General features: G+C 38.9%; 2 protein-coding genes across 2 annotated transcripts; both read right to left on the bottom strand.

The window, feature by feature from the left end:
* Positions 1-643: 643 nt before the first annotated feature.
* On the bottom strand, positions 644-2,580 carry LOC131314376 (fruit protein pKIWI501). The gene is made up of 2 exons (XM_058342971.1): positions 2,338-2,580; positions 644-1,427 (listed from the first exon to the last, which is right to left on the bottom strand). The coding sequence occupies exons 1-2, from the start codon at positions 2,350-2,352 to the stop codon at positions 972-974; spliced, it is 471 nt and encodes a 156-aa protein (XP_058198954.1). The 5' UTR covers positions 2,353-2,580; the 3' UTR covers positions 644-971.
* Positions 2,581-8,076: 5,496 nt separating this feature from the next.
* LOC131314374 (uncharacterized) lies at positions 8,077-18,435 on the bottom strand. Its single transcript, XM_058342968.1, has 8 exons — positions 18,159-18,435; positions 17,959-18,052; positions 14,207-14,326; positions 14,042-14,090; positions 13,582-13,681; positions 13,384-13,445; positions 13,226-13,284; positions 8,077-8,438 (listed from the first exon to the last, which is right to left on the bottom strand). The coding sequence occupies exons 1-8, from the start codon at positions 18,308-18,310 to the stop codon at positions 8,328-8,330; spliced, it is 747 nt and encodes a 248-aa protein (XP_058198951.1). The 5' UTR covers positions 18,311-18,435; the 3' UTR covers positions 8,077-8,327.
* Positions 18,436-18,669: the final 234 nt, after the last annotated feature.

The raw sequence follows: 18,669 nt of genomic DNA, 5'->3' as shown, positions 1-18,669 counted from the left end.
AATTATCTTACACGACAAATATAGCTTTGACGACGAATAGAGCGTTCTTTCAAGCTTGACCTATTATAAGTCATAGCCGAAGTGAATCTGGTCCATACACCTAATATTTAAGTATAGTATTTAGGACAACTCGTTACAATTTTTCTCTGTAATAGTCAATATTCTCGTAAAAAATTACTGGACGACAAATATAGCTTTCATTCAAGCTTGACCTACTATCGCCTTATCGGTCATAGCCAAAGTGAATACGGTCTATAAGCTTAATGTCTGCGTATGTTGAACAAGTTAAGTTTTTCTTTGTGATGGTCCAAATTCAAATAAGTCTAGCTACTTGGAGAAGGTTTTGGGTGTCAGGCGGGTACCACACGTGGTACCCCGTCGGCGATCCTAACCTTTCAAACGTGTTTTGGAAGGTCCGGATTTTAGAGAAAGAAAGAGAGGAGAGAGAGTGGTCGGGTGAGGGGAGAGAGGACTAAAATCCAGACTGTCAAAAAAACACATTTGGGTTTGGAGGGCTGGGATCGCCGACGGGTACCTTGCGGAGGTACCCGCCCGGCACCCAAAAATTTCTCAGCTACTTGAGATATGTTGGTACAAACCAACTTTTGGAACAAGCTCACCCCAAGTAGAAACATTGCCAAAATTATGTATCAAACATGGAAACACAAAAATATTCCTTATTCAAGCCCATAAACCACATCTCAAACTCTCACTAGCCCTCTTGGAACCAATGTTCATATTCCACGTGGCACCGTTCCACCTCACCACCAACCCCTATCAGCCACTTGTCAAGTATGCTGACATGGACCCAAGTGGTCAATACTACTTATAGCTTCCATATTGCACCCACAAACCCTCCCTTACCAATAATTAACAACAAGGACAATACAAACAAACTAAATGAAATTAAATAAAAAAACTGAAAATGCAAACTCCGGCAAGCAACCATGGAACACCACCATTGTATTTGTCTATTCCTCAGCCTTCTCAACTGGAATTGCTTCTGTGGTAGCTTCCTCAGCAACTGCCTCACTTTTTTTCTCTTCTTCGGCGGCTGGTTCCTCGGCCGGTGCTGTGGTAGCTTCCACAGTTTCCTCTTTAATCTCTTCAGCAACAACAGGCTCCTCGATCACCTCTGTCGCCACTTCTTCTTCTTCTACTGCTTTCTCCACCACTACCACCGGTTCTTCAGCTTCCTCAATAACTTCCTCCTTAGTCGCGACTTCTTCAGCCGGAGGAACTTCAACCTCTACGGTGGCTGGTGGCGATTCTGTTACTATAGCATCGGCCGTTTCCACCGTTGGTTCTTCACTCACTGGCTCTGGGGCCGGTGCGGCGACCACCACCTCTTCTGTCTCTGTCTCTTCGGTCTTCTTGATCACCTCGGTTGATTCGTTTTCAGGAAATGCTGTCACTACAGGTGTTACCTGCAAAAAGTACCCAGTTTGTTTTGTCAAAACAAAAGTATGATTGCAAAATGTGTTTGGAGAATTGAAAAGAAGAGTCATATTTTGTTCAAGAATGAAAAATGTTCCAAGTCATTTCATCGAAACCGATAATTTTAAAAAATTACAGGCTGATTAGAAAAAAAACTGGATTGAACCGTGAGTTGACCTGTGCTATGTGATTGTTAGTGTGGAGATTCAAACAATGTATTTAACGCCTCGAAAAACATCTCTATCGGTCTTATTTGGTACAAATCAAAGCTAAAGTAAGGCCCGTTGTGAACTGGTTACGATCTTTTACTTTTACTGCTACAACAAACTCACGCACGTCTATATACAAATCCGTTTATCTATATGAAGAGATCTAGATACGCAATATCGATCAATCCTTATTAACTTGTGTCTCAAAACTCTAATATGTACTCGATTATTCAGCAAATAAAATGAATCCAAGAACTAGCTTGAATTTATGATCAAGCGCCCGTCTAAGCACATCTGATCAAGGAATATCATACGTATATTATCGAGATCCATCAGTTGAGCTCAACATACATAAGAAAGAGAAAAACGCTAAAACGCTAAAAACTTAATGGGGAAAAAATTGGGAGTCGAAAGGTTTAGTTTTATGGAAACTGAGAGGAAGAGCCTCTGGAATTATTTCAATACTGAAACTTTGACATAAAATAGTTCCGAATCGAATCTCTTTACAAATCGTCGGGGATAAAAGCATGTCGATCCCCATCCACGCATAGTTCAGTGGAGAAGATAAACAAAATAAAAGGGTTGAGTGACAAAATGATCAAAGATAAAATGCGATCACAAATTGATACTAAAAGTGATCAAAATGATCAGAGCAGAAGTGAGAGGAAAACTGAAGCTAGCGTTCAGTTACCTCAACAGTTGCCATTGGAAATCAAAGAGGGAAATGAGACTAGAAATGGAATGGAAATTTGAGAGAGCTGAGATTTAGGAAGGGGGGGTGGGTGGGAAAATGAGAAGTAGTAGTAGTAGTAGTGCTTGTGAGAGTGATGAAGAGGTTTGGTCCATTTAGAGAGCTATATATAGAGAAAGAGTGTAATTGCCAAGAAATATTAAATAATTTAAATCTAAATGGGGAGAGAATTTTATAAGCAAATTGACATCTCACATACATGGGCACACCCCAATGTCTAGTTGTCAATGTTTTAACTTTTACAAAAATAAAAAAATAAATTTTTTTTTTTTGATTTTTTTTTTTTCAATAATTGGTGGGGTGGAAATGCCAAGTGGTGGAGGTCATTTCTCAACTGCTATCATCTCTCTCTTTTTTTCTTGAGTGGGTTATTGTATGAATGGGTGACTTGGATTATCATGCTTTCATGTTCTTGCATTTCTATTTGGTTTCCCACTCTTTATTTGCTTTCGTTCTTTCCAACTTGGCCTGTCATAATCCCTTGCTTTAGGGAATTGTAATGCAATTTTTTCTTCCCTTCTTTTCATTCTTTAGAATTAGAATTTGTAATCAAGTTTTACTCCAAGTCACGTAATTTGCGGGCGTGAAAGCGCGCGTCATGAAAACACATCTCAGACTGGTACAAAAAATTTAGCTGTGCGAGGATTGAAAGGGCGAGGGAATTGCATTTTGAAAGATTATGTGACTAAGGTTTTACTCAGTGCAGAAGACTCTCGCTAACGATTTAATTCGAAAGATTCAATCGAGATTGAGTCCCATTTCTTATATTTGATGATTAAAGAAAAGGGTCGAGAATTGTTGTCTAAACATACACCATATGGTATCTTTCTCTTTTACGTAAAGGGAACTAATTTTAACATATTCTGTTTTTTTTTATAGCATTTTATTTAACTTATCTATTATTGACCTTTCATTTATGCAAAATAATAATAATAATAATAATCCTACTTTATTAAATCTGAGAATTGTTTTGCATTTTCAATAACAAAGATAGAAATGAAGTGTTAATTTACAACCAAGGAAAACTAGAATGTGCAATCATTCATATTCCAAAGTAAGGGCAAGGCAGTTTTTTACTATTGTGGTCAAAATTGTATTCACTATCTCTTTGAACAATATAACTTTTGTTTATAAAGCACCAACGTACAGGCAATTGTACGTACTGGTTTGGAAATCAGATTGAACGAACATTGGGACGAGTTTGGTCTAATCGTATTGATCATAAGAGAAATGGCAAAGATCAATTTCTTTTATGACAATTTTACTGTGCTCTAATCAATCTGATTTTTGCATAGATCATGATCACATTAAGGCTCACAAAATGAATGACTTGAATCGTCAAGCGGCAATTGAATCAACAACAAAAAAAAACAAATCGAGCCGAACAAACTCAGTAATAACATGTTCAATCGTGATTTGAAAAGTTAACAAGTTTTTAAAATACTATTCCTCATTTCTTTTAATTTATGCAACAAATCAGTATCGAATAAACGTTAGATTGAAACACGAATTCTAACTCGAGTAGATTGATTCGTTTATCATTCGTACTTTTCAAAGAGGCCCCCCAAAAAAAGAAAAGGGACCACTCCGTGCAAAAGGCCGGGCCTACAACATTACAATTTGCAAGTCGCTACGAGGCTTGGAGCATGGACCGGGTGTGTTGAAGACCTAAAAGTTGGTCACGACGCATTACTTGAAGAGTCTTGAGGCACCACGTGGCGATTCCGAAGGCAGCGAGTAGCCTCTCCCAAAGGGTGTGGGACATACATCAGTTACATGACAATTCACAAGTTGCTGTAATTATACCCAAGCCCCCAACACACCCCACGCCTCCATGTCCATCTTTTAACCTTTTTTTCTTCATTCAAACCCATAAAACCGCCCTTCCTAAAGATAGTGTACCTCTCTTGGGCCCCATGTGTAGAATGCTTTTCAGGTGGTGTGCTCGTGACTTGGGTCCCACTTTATAGTCCTCTGATTTGCCACGCTGGATCACAGTCATAAACTCGGATCATGCCTAACTAATTTCTCGAGGAAAAAAAAAAAATCCCGGCTTGTCTGCAGTCCAATGCAGAGAAGTCTCTACCATTTAATTTCAATCGTACGTTTCGATAACTAATGATTCAAATTTACGGAAGTATCATACGGGCAAGACCTGTAAGAATTTTTGCACATCCAAATTGTAAAAAACACTTTCGACAGTTAAAATTAAACAGACAACACTCTACGGTCCAAAAGTAAAATGCAAACGATTCATTTCCCCCCAAAAAAAATACATCAACCTTATATTTTTGGGGTTCATTATGCCGCCACCATTGCCACCCCTGAGAGTATTTATTTCCAATGGTCTGAATATTTTTTTTGACAAAATAAATAACATATTGAATATAGTACATTGATTGTAGATCTCGAGGCACGTAAAGGGGCAAAAAGTTGATTGAAAGTTGGAGGGATGGACGGTTCCAGGGCCCTACAAGAATGGGTCCCACAAGGAATTTCTGAGTTGTACAAACCGTGGATTCAACTAATAGAATCATGCCGCCTGTATTGTCCTGGAATAGAACTTAGCTTCATTTAATTTGCGTGCGCAAGGGTAAAATCGTCTTTAAAACACGTCTCCAATTAGTATTATAATCTGCATGAGAGAAGGTTGAGAGTGCGAGCGCAGTATAAAAATTGAGAGCGAGAGCACACGGTATGGTATTTCGAAGGATTATGTGACCGAGGATAGGAGTATGAAGTTTAGCGGAAAGTCGAAGGTTTACGGTCCTCGAATTAGTCGAGCTGCACGTAAACTGATTCGGACACCAAATTAAAAATAATAATTTCTTGAATCTTCAAAAAAAATCTGGCTGAATGGCAGGAGGCATGAGCGGACAAGCGGGCAAAGCTGATCTTCCACTAGGGTTGATTAGGTGGTCCACTAAGGATATCGTGAGATGGGATGTGGGACCCTACAATCAAGTGATAAGGTGAGGTAACGAGGTGAGTGCAAGTATGGTTAAAAGATACTACATCAAATGCAAAATTCTTTTTAAAATAAGGATCCGGCTTCTGAACAGTCCTGGTTCGGACTGTTGGAAAGCAATCAAATCTTAACCATCTAGTTCGACAATCAGCGGTCCAAATTTGCAACATTCTTCATCAACAAATTTGGTTGATTTTGGTCGATTGCGATTGCAGGAAGTGTCCTTTTTGCAGTCCAATCCCAATCTGTTGAGAAGTCGGAATTGGATCAAATGCGTCCCGCGTGAAAAACATTTCGGTCTGTTGGACTCCTTCACAGGCTTCCATATTCATCATTCAACATTGTTCAATTACTCTTTTACTCGCAAATGCAATGGTGGTTGGTCTCGGGTTTGGCAATAACGGCCTTCCTCGATGCACAATCACTTGATTTATCAGGAGCACTCGAAATTCTTTAATGTTGTGAGGGAAGGTTATTGCATAGGGTGGTCTTCGCCGTTGCTCTACACCTTTCACATGGAGTTAAATGCCATTTGGTTTCCACTCCTTCACATCTCGCGGTAGACTCTTCGGAATCTGAATTCTCCTCAGATACTTGTTCGGATGCTGAAACATAAGGGAAGGATTGCAATACACACCCCTTACGGAAACATCAAAACCTTCCCTTCTCCTTCTCCATATGGTAATTCTCACCCTCTCAACAATCCCAATCATTAGTTTAGGGGCGGGTGAGGATCATCCTAAGTTAGACACGATCGAAATTATTCATTTTGATAAGCTCCTCGAGTTCTTCCTAACCAGAAATAAGTAGATCAAATCGATGGGATATCAATACCTACATGATCGAATTACATTAAATTTTGAAAAAATTGAACAACTAGTAAAAAATTTCTAAATAAAAAAAAGGGTAGGAGAATTGCTAGTTGATATTGTCTCTATTGTACACCATGCTAGATATTTTGGGTCACAAGATTCAGGTCCTGTTCCACTAAGATTCTTATTTTTTAAGTATTTATTTTTCGCTTTACGAGCTCTATATACTTCATTCCGTTGACCCCACCTTCTGAATTTGACATTTCCCATTTTCCATGGAAGTAGGATTCAGGTGATAACGAGGATAACCATTGCTATGGATAAGGGAGAGATCAAAATTATGTTGAGACATGTTATTCTTTCACAATATATCATCTTTAATTTAAAAAATACTTATTTTCCTCAATGTAACGGGGCCTCGAAGGTCGTGAGCAGTGTTTCATGGGCTTCCCCAACCGTACATTGGTTAAGCTCCCACACTTGTGGGAAAGTACCTAAGAGCACTAAAAATCTATCCTCACAAGTACTCAAATGAAAATGATGGCTCCTAGTAAAAACTAAACAAAGTCACGGTTAGATAATTTCAATCAAATAAAAGAAGCCAAGGAGCTATAGAACAAGTCTCCAATCTATGGGAACATGGTTTCTTTTTGAGAATCATGACCGGTCGGCAAACACAGAAACACCTTTTATTCTCTTCTCTTCGACTTATTACCTTTGTTTTTAGATGGGCCTTCAGACTTATTACCTTGTCCATTGTGAAAGAAAGTGCTGTCTATTATGTGGGTCCATGCTTCGATTGATTTTTCAAACTATCCTTCTCTTCAACAGTGTGTTATGGTAAACTAAGGGGGGGGTTGTCTGGTGGTATTGACTCGAGACTTAGGGGTTTGTTTTCTTTTAAGATCTCAGGTTCGATTTTCTTTGCCGGCAACTCTTAGCGTCACCTCATCCTCACGTGTAAGTGTGCGAAAAAGGCCGTGGAAGGGGCAGTAGAGATTAGTTCGAGATGCATGCAAACTGGTATGGGACACTCTGCATTACCGGAAAAAGAGAAGAGAAATGGGTCGTATAGCGCAAAAAATGTCGAAAAGAGTTTGATGCTCATCATACCTGTGTTTTAGAACTTGTGGGGAACATCTTTCTTTGGGACTGACAGGCCCAAAATTACAACACCATCATTTTATCGCAATCAAACGTATAAGAAACCAGTTTTCCATTCCACCTGAACTTGGTAGAAACATGAAAACAAAAAGGGGTTTCATGTACATAATCATACAAACATAAAAGGGTTCTCCACGTCCAGCACAATAACGACTCGCAAGAACTTTTGTTACCTATTGAGAAATAACAGAACCGAAACATCTTAGGTACCCAGCAGTTGCCAATAGATGGCGCATTTCAAGCACTCAAGACTTTGTATTGCCTATCTCCAGTGCATGGGTATAAAGACTCGCATCGTCTCCCAGACTCTAGAGGCCATCATATTAATCCATCACAAGGAAGATGTCAACGCCTATGTTGCATGAACCTTGGGTACAAGAGTTGAGTGCGAACAAGAATCTCAGTTCCGAAATCATTTAATTTCCATCTGAAGAACACAAGAACAAACAAAATATACATATCCCTTGGTATATTCCTTTCATTTTTCAAGATAAATAGTGATTAGACGGTGTCCTACCCCTTCCAAAAAAACAAAATAAAGGAGTCCTTCGACAATTCATGCAGATTATACACATATTTTGCACGATGCATAGTTTACGGTAAGTTTAAAATTGCAAAATACACTTGCTTGGTGCCTGTACAACTAAACTTGCCAGACATGGATCTCATACCTTATCTGAGGAAGTGTCTAGTGTGCAACGGCGCCACAAACATACAGAGAAGAAACTAAATCAGTGAAAACAAACTCCTAATGTGGGAACTATTAATCAGGCATCCTTTAAGTCCAAAAAATGGAGCCCTAAGCCATATGTGAAAGTTATTACAACCATAAAAAGCTGGAAACGTTAAGTTCTTCATCAGAATAGAATCAAGATAGAATGCCAGAAAAGGCAGATCTAAATGTCGTTTCATCAGTATTACATGGTATGGTAGAGTTGAAATTGTCACCAACTTCATTGCTGGTCACAGAACAGGAAATTACGTGTTCAGTGATCAGATACGAGCTTTCTCAACACTGCTTCAGCTCGCTGCTCGAATTTCGGTAGGGCCCAGTCATGCTGAACTATGTCAAGACTGTCTTTCTCAGCGCCCAAACTCTACAAAGAACAACACAAAGGGTTATAAGAATTTCTTCATCGTTCATGGTATAGTGAAGAACCTATACCCTGTTGACGAATACTAAATTACGAATATAGCATTGTCTCAAAATTCATACGAGAAAGATCAACTGTCATTTTGGCATCTCTAATTTATTAATCACATACACCAAAATTGAGTCCCATCTCATTAGCTCGAATGATGAACAATTTAATAATTGCCTTTATCTGGGCCAGCCCAAGGTATTTGGGTGCCCAAGGCCTGTTCTAAGAATGGTGCCCTCAACGCTTGACAATTTTTACAGAAAAAAGAAGAAGAAACAGTCACAATACAAGAGAGCCAAAACCATACCAAAACCATAATATTAAATCCCCTTGACTAATACATGTATATATATTTCAAAATTTGAAATTTCCCTTCAAAACAATTTTAATTTTAATTCCGATAATTGCTGCCCACGTGTTGCTTTCACGTGAAACCACTCTGTGAGCAAGTGGAATAGGTGGAGTAGAAGGCTTGATAGGTGAGCATTTTGCCAATTGAGCCTTTGCTCTGTCGATATGGGACAAACAAGTTGCAAAACAAAACCTCCCACCTATAGTCCCACATCGCTAGTTGAAGGAAACAATGAAGGCAAAGAATCTTTTATAAGTAGCAAGTCCTACTGCCTAAGTACTAATGCTCTAGAGACTAGGCCTTACTTCTGAAACTTGGACTGGGCCTTTCCTAAAAAGAATCCTACCCAACCCAAATACTAAAAAAATTGGGGTGCCCTAAAAATTGGGCATTTTGGGGATGCCCAAGGCCCAAACCTTGTGCCTAGGCCGGCACTGGCCTTTATTTAGATCCAATAAGAAGCTTAAATAAACGTATAGACACAAAACTGTTTCACCTGCAATTTCGTCACAGTTATGGAAATGAACAAATCATTGAATACATAAGTATTGAATTTCTTTGAGCAAACATGAATTGATGCTAGCAGTACGAAACAAATTCAGCAGCAACATCATAGCTACCTCTAAGACAAGGGCGAAGGGACATTGATATTTGGTACCAAGGGGGGCCATGGCCACCCCCAGGCTCCAATTACCTGGATTAAATTGTTTATCTCGAAAACGTGCATTTTCGGTCATGAAGACCACCAAGACTAGCCTTCGAAATAAGATGAAAGATGATTCTAGCAAATGTAGTCATTGTGAGCATCGAAAGCGAATTCAATGGGGAGCTTAGTTCGGATCCACTAGTAGATAAATTTTGTGAGATCGAGAGTCATCAAATGTCGCTTTGCTGGATAAAGAAAGTACTTTTTGACAGTGTTTGGCTGTAAAATCTGTATTAAGACTAAATGGATGCTATCCATTCTTCTTTTGTACTCCCTCCGTCCCAATTTAAATGTCCCCTACGTTTTTTCATGTATTTTCAAACCCCCCCAACCCCAAAAATATACTTCTACATATTATTTTTTATTTTATTACACCAAATTAAAGTGCTCATTGAGTTTTTAAAAATAATATGTAGAAATATATATTTTTGGGGTTTGAAAATACACGAATAACCGTAGGGGACATTTAAATTGGGACAGAGGGAGTAGTAAGTATAGTTATTTGCTCGTAAATTGTTCAGACACTTTTTTGCCACCCCGAGGGCCAAATCCTGGCTTCGTCCCTGCTCTACGATAACATAACGTCCTAAACAACAACGCCAATGGTAAATAATTCTTGATTTCAACCTTTGCATAATACCATAGCAAACTATCTGAAACATGGCAGGAGCGGCATGTGCATCATAGCTAACTTTATTCTTCCTGATTCCAAAACCATATGTAGTCAACACTCAACAGGGGCCCCAACCAACTCTTAATTGCACACACCCATTACTTTGCAGCAAAAGCAGTAAGCATACCTTGTCCTAACTCACATTAAATAATCCCCATAGCATCACAAGGATTTCATAACCCTACAAGCTTAGTGACTTTTCTCATATCCATTTTGTAATACCCGCCCCAGATATTTTAGTATTTCAATTACTTTTAATTGAACTATTCGTTTTGGGGGTTAAAAACCGTAAACAATAGAATTTGCGAGGGTCTTATAGGTGATTTGCGATTAGAACATAAGTTAACAATAGGTCTCGCTTGCACATGATAATCTCTATATAGGTTTACAAGTATCCTGGGGAGATATTTCTCCCTTCTCTCGTACGTGTATAGAGAGAGAGACGGTTGGGAAGAGGAGAAGAGAAAGAGTAGAAAAACCCTAATCTGTTCTTCACAAAATTATTCAAGGTATCTAGAAAACTTGTTCATTTATGGTATTTTTACTAAGGGTTCAATAGTGTGTCTATTGTATTGTGTTAAATTTTCAGAATTTTCTGAGAAATATGGAAAAAGATAAAAATCGTAAACCAAGCTGTGGTAGGATTCCTGTTTTTGAGCAGACAGCTTACAGAGTTGCATCTTTCATCAATTTTTTTATGGTTAAACGATCCTCCTGATTATGAGTCCTTTTGAGTTTGAAAGATTGATAAATTGGTGATGTTTTGGCATTGGAATTACTAAAATGCATTAAGTATTCGATTTTTTTATGAATTTTCGAACACAAACTGTTCTGCTAGAAATTGTGTTACTCTGCTCAGAATTTCTGAGTTCGGGGGTGATTTTGACTAGGTTCCTTTGTTGTGAAAAATCGGGGAAAAATCAGGTATGAACTTTGATGAGTGATAATTGGGTGTACCAAATTTGGGGTTTATTAGATGCATATTCTAGGTTTGGCGGAATTTACAAGTTGGTGTGATCCTGCTGGATTTTGTATTTGTGGCTCCGACATGTCTTGGGAAAAATAGTCATATCTTTTAGCTCGGGTATCGAGTTTGCGCACTGATTTTTGATTTGAAAACTAGACTTGTATACCTTTCGGAATATGTAGGGTTTGTGGCTTGTTTTGTTATAGGTTAAATCAGTTTTTGGTTTGAAGTTGGTGGACGTGCAAAATCTGTAATTTTGGACAGTTGTGTGAGTAGCTTCGGACGAGCATAACTTTGTCGTCCGGACTCTATGTTGGGCAAACTTTATATCAAAATTCATGTACCGGAAGTGTACTTTCTAACGGTGGTGGTCTCATGAACTAGTTCTAAACCTATTAAATGTTATGATCATTCTAAGACAGATTGGTCATGGAATATGTTGTCTTTTTGGAGAATTGGGTAGTGTTTGAGTTTCACGCTCATCGTGAGACACTTTTAGGAATTGACTTGGACATATTTGTATCCGTTAGACATTGTTTAGCTTCTTATTAGCTTTATAACCTTGTGCCAAGTATTCGTTGAATTAGTAACTAATATGAGTTAACTTGTGGCTAGGTAAAGAGCCGGTCAATCGGGAGGTGTCGAAACCTTAGTTTGGCATACTTCAGTCGACACAAAGGTGAGTGTGTTTGATATGGTTATGTTCAATAAGGTATTACATGGTGGTGGTTGTGTATCATGCTATTTGGGATTTAATTAATGATATGCATGTCTGTTGGATGTTGATTATACCGTTGAAGGTTTGTGTGTGAGGCACATCATGTCGTAAGCCATGCCGCCTAATTAACGGTAGTTGGGAGCATGGTGTGTGGGACACCATTCCTGAGGTATATGGGATTATGGCAGACGTGCCACCGCATATGTTGTGATTACATGTGTGTTGTCTTTTTGAGTACATAAGCTGAAATTGTGTGAACTACGTTGAAGTGAGATATTCCTTCGGGTATTGTGGTATTTTATTGAATCTATTTTATATCACACTCTAGTTTTCGTTTTTGGATTGCCAGGTCACAGGTGGTCGTAGAGTTGGTCCACTACCGGTCTGCATTTTGGGGACACTTGGATTAGTATCGAGTGTTGGTGTTTTTGGGTCGAGTTGGTTGTAATGGGTCAAACTCTAATTTTTGTTAAACTCATTTTGTGACTAAGGTTGTCAAGTACTTTACGATTTCAAGTTTTTAATTATGTGGGGAACTCTGTTAATGTTTAATTACTTATGTTGGGATAAGAGGCAACAACTTATGTATTATGTAAGTTCGTAAAATTGTTGACACATTGTTTATGTTAAAGTTAAGTCTTCCGCTGGGGTTTTACTCTGTTATGTGTATGGTTTATTGTTTAGATTTTGTTCTTTGGTGTGGAATGCCACGTGGTCGTGTCAGTTCGGGCCCACTTCGGGTGTCGTTCCGGGACGGAGTGTGACACATTTACCCACTAATGTGGTTCATCCAACTCACAAAAAAAAAAAAAAAAATCCGTCAGAAATAGTTGAATTGCTCAATCCATTGTTAGGCCATTTCCTAATAGCTTAAGTTTTCGGTGCAATTGGTGATCTGACATGGTATCAGACCTTGGTTTTGGGAGGTCTGGTATATAACTCTCTCCCTTTGCATTTGTTCCTTGTTTGCATTCTGCTTCTGTCCTTTGTATTTTGTTTCACTTTATATATAGATGTTTGCATCTCCACGTGAAAGACGTAAGCGAGGGAGTTGAATAGCTTAATATACGTGGTTAGGCCATTCCTAAAGCTTAAACTTTTGGGGCAATTTTGATCTAGCAGACACACCCATTTTAGTGTTGAGTGAAACTAGAACTTGGACACATCCTACAGCACATACTTCTTGTTTGCATAGCAGAAAATAGATGCAAACTAAAGAGAGAAGTTTGAAATCAGCAAATAATGTGAATGGATGTTTGACACTTCAGAAAGTGAGTTCTGCTTAAGCCTTAATTATCTTTCAAGAAAACTTAGAGAAAAACCTACCTTGGAAGGATCAAAGCCAAAACCACCCATTTGCATCATTTTTTGCGTATCATCCATGGCTGCATTGGAACATTGAGTCAATCTACAAGTATATCACTGCTTTCAGAAACTAATGGACACTTACAATAACAGAGTTGAAATTTCACGAGGATACTAACCATTTTCTTCTCCCAAAATCAGACTAAATAAACCCCTTAATCCGAAGAGGTTGAGAAAATACCTGATAAAAAGTTACATTCAATCAACACTGAGATTGAACCAATCGAACAACTGACAATTTATGTGAGATTCACAATAAAGAGCAGTTGAATAAATGGAAGAAGAAACATTGTTGTCGATTAAGGACAGAAATGTACCATGAGCGACTGCTGACATAACTAACATCAACGGTGCTCAAATCTATACCATTTTGCAACATCGATCTGAACCTTTGAGTCAGTGGAAAAGGTATCTTGGCTGGAGATAAAAAGGTGAGGCATCCATATCTTAGTAGCACCAAATACGAACACTCCAGGATATAATAACAGCATACATGCCAAGTGATACAGTTAAAAAAATACAAGTTGAAGCACTCTCTCTAATTTTCAAAAGAAAGAAAAACATTTTCAAGGCTGTGAAGGAACCCGTTCATAGAATGCTTTTTGATTGAAAGATGCAAAGCAGCGAAACACAATAAAGGAAGACAACAAGCAATTAAAGCAAAGGATTGAATATTAGAAGACTGATGTGATGCCATGGTAGGAGCCAGCATAACAATCTATTATGTTTCTACCAGTCAGTAAAAATCATAGGTCAGTGACAAAATAAGAGACTAACCTGCCACAAACCCAGAGAAGAAAAAGTTCACCCAGGCAAAAGTAAGAGTCTGGCCAATATCAGGAAAGAAATTCAGAAACAATATGATCAGATCCCCTTTGGAAACAAGGAAAGTTAGCAAAGAGTGATGAACTCCAACAAAAAAAAGAAGAAGAGAGGTTATACCTGGGGTATGATCATTGAAAGATTTTTCTTCATCATATCCATTGCCATGTTTGGATCAGAAAACATTTGTGCTTGTGGATTTTGAGCCTGGCCCTTGGGAACAAAAAGTAACCCATTTTCCTGCAAGTTTACAGCAAATGGAGTTTTATAGTATTAGAAGTTAGAACAATAGTAGTAAGCCAAAGCTTTTGAAGCAAAGTCTATTCTCAGCCTGGAGAATCTGGCCCTCTTGATAACTCCTAAAAAATAACCATTTTGCATCCTTTTGCTTGTATCAGATCCACAAGACAAGTTGCAGCAAAGAGATGCAGATAAATATATCGAATGAAGAAGAAAAATAATACATGTCGAATATCTATTCTCCTAACTCCGAATATGCCATGCTTAGAGTCCTATCTATTTTACAGCCGGTCCAAAACCAGGATAAAGGAGGAGGGTTGTGTGTTAGGTAGGTGAGAGCCAACACGTAAAAGCCCTGTTAGATCTTTATGACACAAATCCAAACATTCAATGAAAAAATAGGATTCATGTAGCCGACCCCAATTGATTGGGACACAAGGCTTGGTTTGGTTTGAATATCTATTCTCCTAATGGTTCTAAGATAAATTGGTCATGCACAAAAGGCATCTAAGCTGGACTTAATCCTGCCATAACTCCTAATCCCCTATGTTGCTCGGAATCGCGTATGGGAATCGGGTGCGGGTACATATCTAAGGGTCGGACATCTCAAAGTTGAAAATAGAGGATTCAGGGATATGTATCCGAAATTGGAAACGGGTGCAGGGATACGACACCTAATATATATTTTTATTTTTTTATTTTTAAATATGAATATATAAATATTTATATATTTATACACAAGACATTAGCCCAGTTTTGTAAAACAAAATAAACACATAAACTCCATATAATATACATTAGGCCCAATTCCTTAGCCCAAATTAATAAAGGAGCCCAAATACACACATTACATCTGTTCATTAAAGAAGCCCATGGAGCCCGAGCACAAAACCCATTACTTCTCTTTTCTAAAGAAGCCCAACAGGAGTAATATAGAAGCCCAGTTATACTATAAAACCCTATGGTTCTTTCTTCTCATCTGACGAGCAGCAGCAGCTGCGAGCTGCTGCGACGACGACGACGACTATGTAGCTCCGATCTTCGATCTTCCTCATCTTCGTTTTCTTCTTCTCCTCCTCCTCCTCTGACAATCTTCTCTTCCTCCAACGCCGATCGCAGCCAGCAGCTCTTCGAGTCTTCTTCCAGCTCTCTCTCTCTCTCTCTCTCTCTCTCTCTCTCTCTCTCTCTCTCTCTCTCTCTCTCTCTCTCTCTCTCTCTCTCTCTCTCTCTCTCTCTCTCTCTCTCTCTCTCTCTCTCCCCTTTCTTCTGAGATTTGGAACTGCAAAGCAAGCGTATCCGGATTCAGCCGGCCGTACCTCGTACGAATCCCGCACCCGCACCCGTGTCGGATCGTGTCGACACGGGTACTCCACAGGTTTGGGCGAGTCCGCGCAACATAGCTAATCGCCCATACATACATTTAGCACTCTAGGATTCCCATTTATGATTCAAGAAAATGTCCTCATCTATGCTTAGTTGCACGGGGCGGGAGAAGTTGCTGAGGTTGGGAGAGTGAAATATATATTACAAAAAAATAATGCAGCATATAATATACACTTTAAAAGTACAATCGTTTTAGGGAGCAAAAATATGGGCTAAGTCCACCATAAGCGTAAGAAATGGGCTAGTGTTACAATAAATGGTTCGTTTTTCAAGATATCATGCATTCGGCTCGATATATGAGTTCATCAAAGACCAATTAATAAAGCCAAGTGATAATCCCTGCTTTTTATACATTGATTGTACAAAAGCTCCCATCTTCGTGAGGGGCGTGCTCCCGTCAAGCTCCTTCGTTGGGAGCGGAGAGCGTGCTCCTAAGGTGGGAGTGGCACCACTATAGGAGCTACCTGCTACTAGGCTTCTAACATGCCAATATATGGGACAGAATTTGACATGTTAAACCACCACATACATGAGTAAAAGTAAAACAACACTAACTCTTTCGATTCCCACTCTTAATGCGAATAAATTTAGAAAAGTAATTACAATATCGGTACCAAAGGGAGGTCAAGCGGGAATCAGCCAAGAACAACAAGAAGGAAAGGAGAGGGAGGGAACACTCTCTTGATGCAACTAGGACACTTTAGACATAAGAGCATTCATCCCCACATGCATACGCTGAGAATGCTCTTGGAATCTGTCATAGTCCACTTAGTACTAATCTCACCATTCCTGATGACCAAATCGGTTTATTTAAATGTTTTTTTTTTCTTACTTTCCCTAATTACAACTTGGTATACATGTTTCATGCTATAAGATAAGTCCACAAGAAATTAATAAACAAGGATGTCACTGCAAAGATGAGGTGTTCCTCTGCTTCATGGCTGCAATGTTCTATGATGGCAATTTTTCTTTCCAATGAAGCCTGTAAAACTAAAACTATGCACTCTTCTTAGTCTTTATCTTCAAATTTCTGCTTAGAAATTTACGTCTTACAAAGAAATAAATCCGTAGATTTTCATAGCATTTTCAAACTCTACTTTTAAGGCACGTCTGAGGTACCTGACCTTAGGAAAACCATCACCTAGAATGAAGCCAGTAAGAACTGAGGGCACGAATTAATCCCATAACTTCACAAAGTCCATGTGCTCACTTCTTCACTAATCTTGTCAGTGGCATTGTTAAGTTCTTTCCCAGGAAGTGTCAGTGAGTGTGGTTCAAAAAAAATTTGGGGCAATTACATTTGCAGGGATATCCAGATGCATCCCTCGTAGCACATGCATCAAACTTACGGAGTATAAGTGATGATGAATTATTATTTTGTACCCCATATACCTTCCTATGGTGGTATAGTGGCTACCATTACCTGAAAGGGAAAGGAATGATCATGCTACCCGTGAGTGAGAAAACAAGGTTAATCAATATGTCATGGGATTAGAATGTCACATGATAGCATATCACAGTTCTCCTTAAATGTCTCAATTTTCACACACAAAAGTTTCATTCCAATATGGTAAACAGCCCCCTCCCTCTTGCTAACCAAGCAATGACTACTGCACAGTGTTACTTTCACACTATCTGCAAGATGCCACTCAATCAACGACTCATAAGAAACCCCAACGGAAAATGTAAAGTAAACATTTATGGCATTATAACACCTTTTATTCTCAGTCTCAGCCAAAATTTTGAACTTTTGGCCTCAGCTCTCCAATCTAAGGTTATAAACTTGGGTTTCATGTACTCATCAGGATTCTACAATTTACAATCTGACAGAAATGCATCACTAACAGGTCCAATAAGGCAGCTCTTAATCCACAAAAACCCAATTCTATTCCAGTTACCCAAGTGAAAAATCAGTTCATTTATCATCTATGACAAACTCTAATATCTTCAATCAATAGCTTTGCTACGTAAGCAAAAGACCTCACAGTTGAAGTAAGCCTTCTGCTAATAATCCACCCACGACAACGATAAATGATTCTTTACCAAATGGGGGATTTCGAGCCACGGAATGAATCGAGCAACTAAAGTCGTTTCCAAATCGAATAATTTCAATCGAGAGCTACGCCAAGTCGCCAACAGATACGAATTGGATTAAATTTCACCATATGCAAAATAAAGACTAAACTCTTTTTCCATACATTCTTCGACAAAATCAAAGGAGGGGAAAAAAACACAAAGGGAGATCAGACCTCGTTGCTGAAGTAAACTTTCCGAGCTCGGAAGGACTTAGCAGGAATGAAGTTGGCGGCTGCCCGTAGATTTCTAGCCCTAACAACGACCTGCCTGAACAATTCACCGCCATATATCACAAACCAAAGTCAATAACTACAGCTATATATCAACAGGCATACATATGTGTGTAAAATAGGAGGAGAGAGAGAGAGGTGACCCTTCTTTGATGATTTTGGGATCGGGGGAGGGAGAAGAACGCATGAGCTTGGAAACGAAGTAGCGAAGGACTCCTATGAGGACCATGACCACAGACAGTGGGATCAGTACCCAATCTCTGATCGCCGTGTCCAATACCAAATCTTCCGCCATAGCTCTCTCTCTCTCTCTCTCTCTCTCTCTGTAGTTGAGTATTGAATTGAACGATTCCCTCACGGGGCTTCAGTAAACGGGTCCTTTCTGAATGGGCTTTCTAGGCTGGGTTTTTATGAACTGAAATGAGGCCGTAGCCCATCTATCTATTTTTCTAATATAAAAATGGAGAGTACCAGTTTGACGTTTTTCATTTTTGAAACTCCATTTACAAAAGTGATTTCGGTTATTGCTCATCTTAAAACTAAGAATTTATGAATATTTTTTTTAAAATTTTTATTCTATAATTGTTATGGGCAAAATAGTATTACTAATTAATTTAAAACCACATATATATCAGAACCACCACCCCGCTATCT

The sequence above is a fragment of the Rhododendron vialii genome, chromosome 2a (genome assembly GCF_030253575.1).
Source record: "Rhododendron vialii isolate Sample 1 chromosome 2a, ASM3025357v1".
Classification (NCBI taxonomy): Eukaryota; Viridiplantae; Streptophyta; class Magnoliopsida; order Ericales; family Ericaceae; genus Rhododendron; species Rhododendron vialii.
Note: the sequence above shows the minus strand (reverse complement) of the source record. Positions and strands in the feature narration are given on the sequence as shown.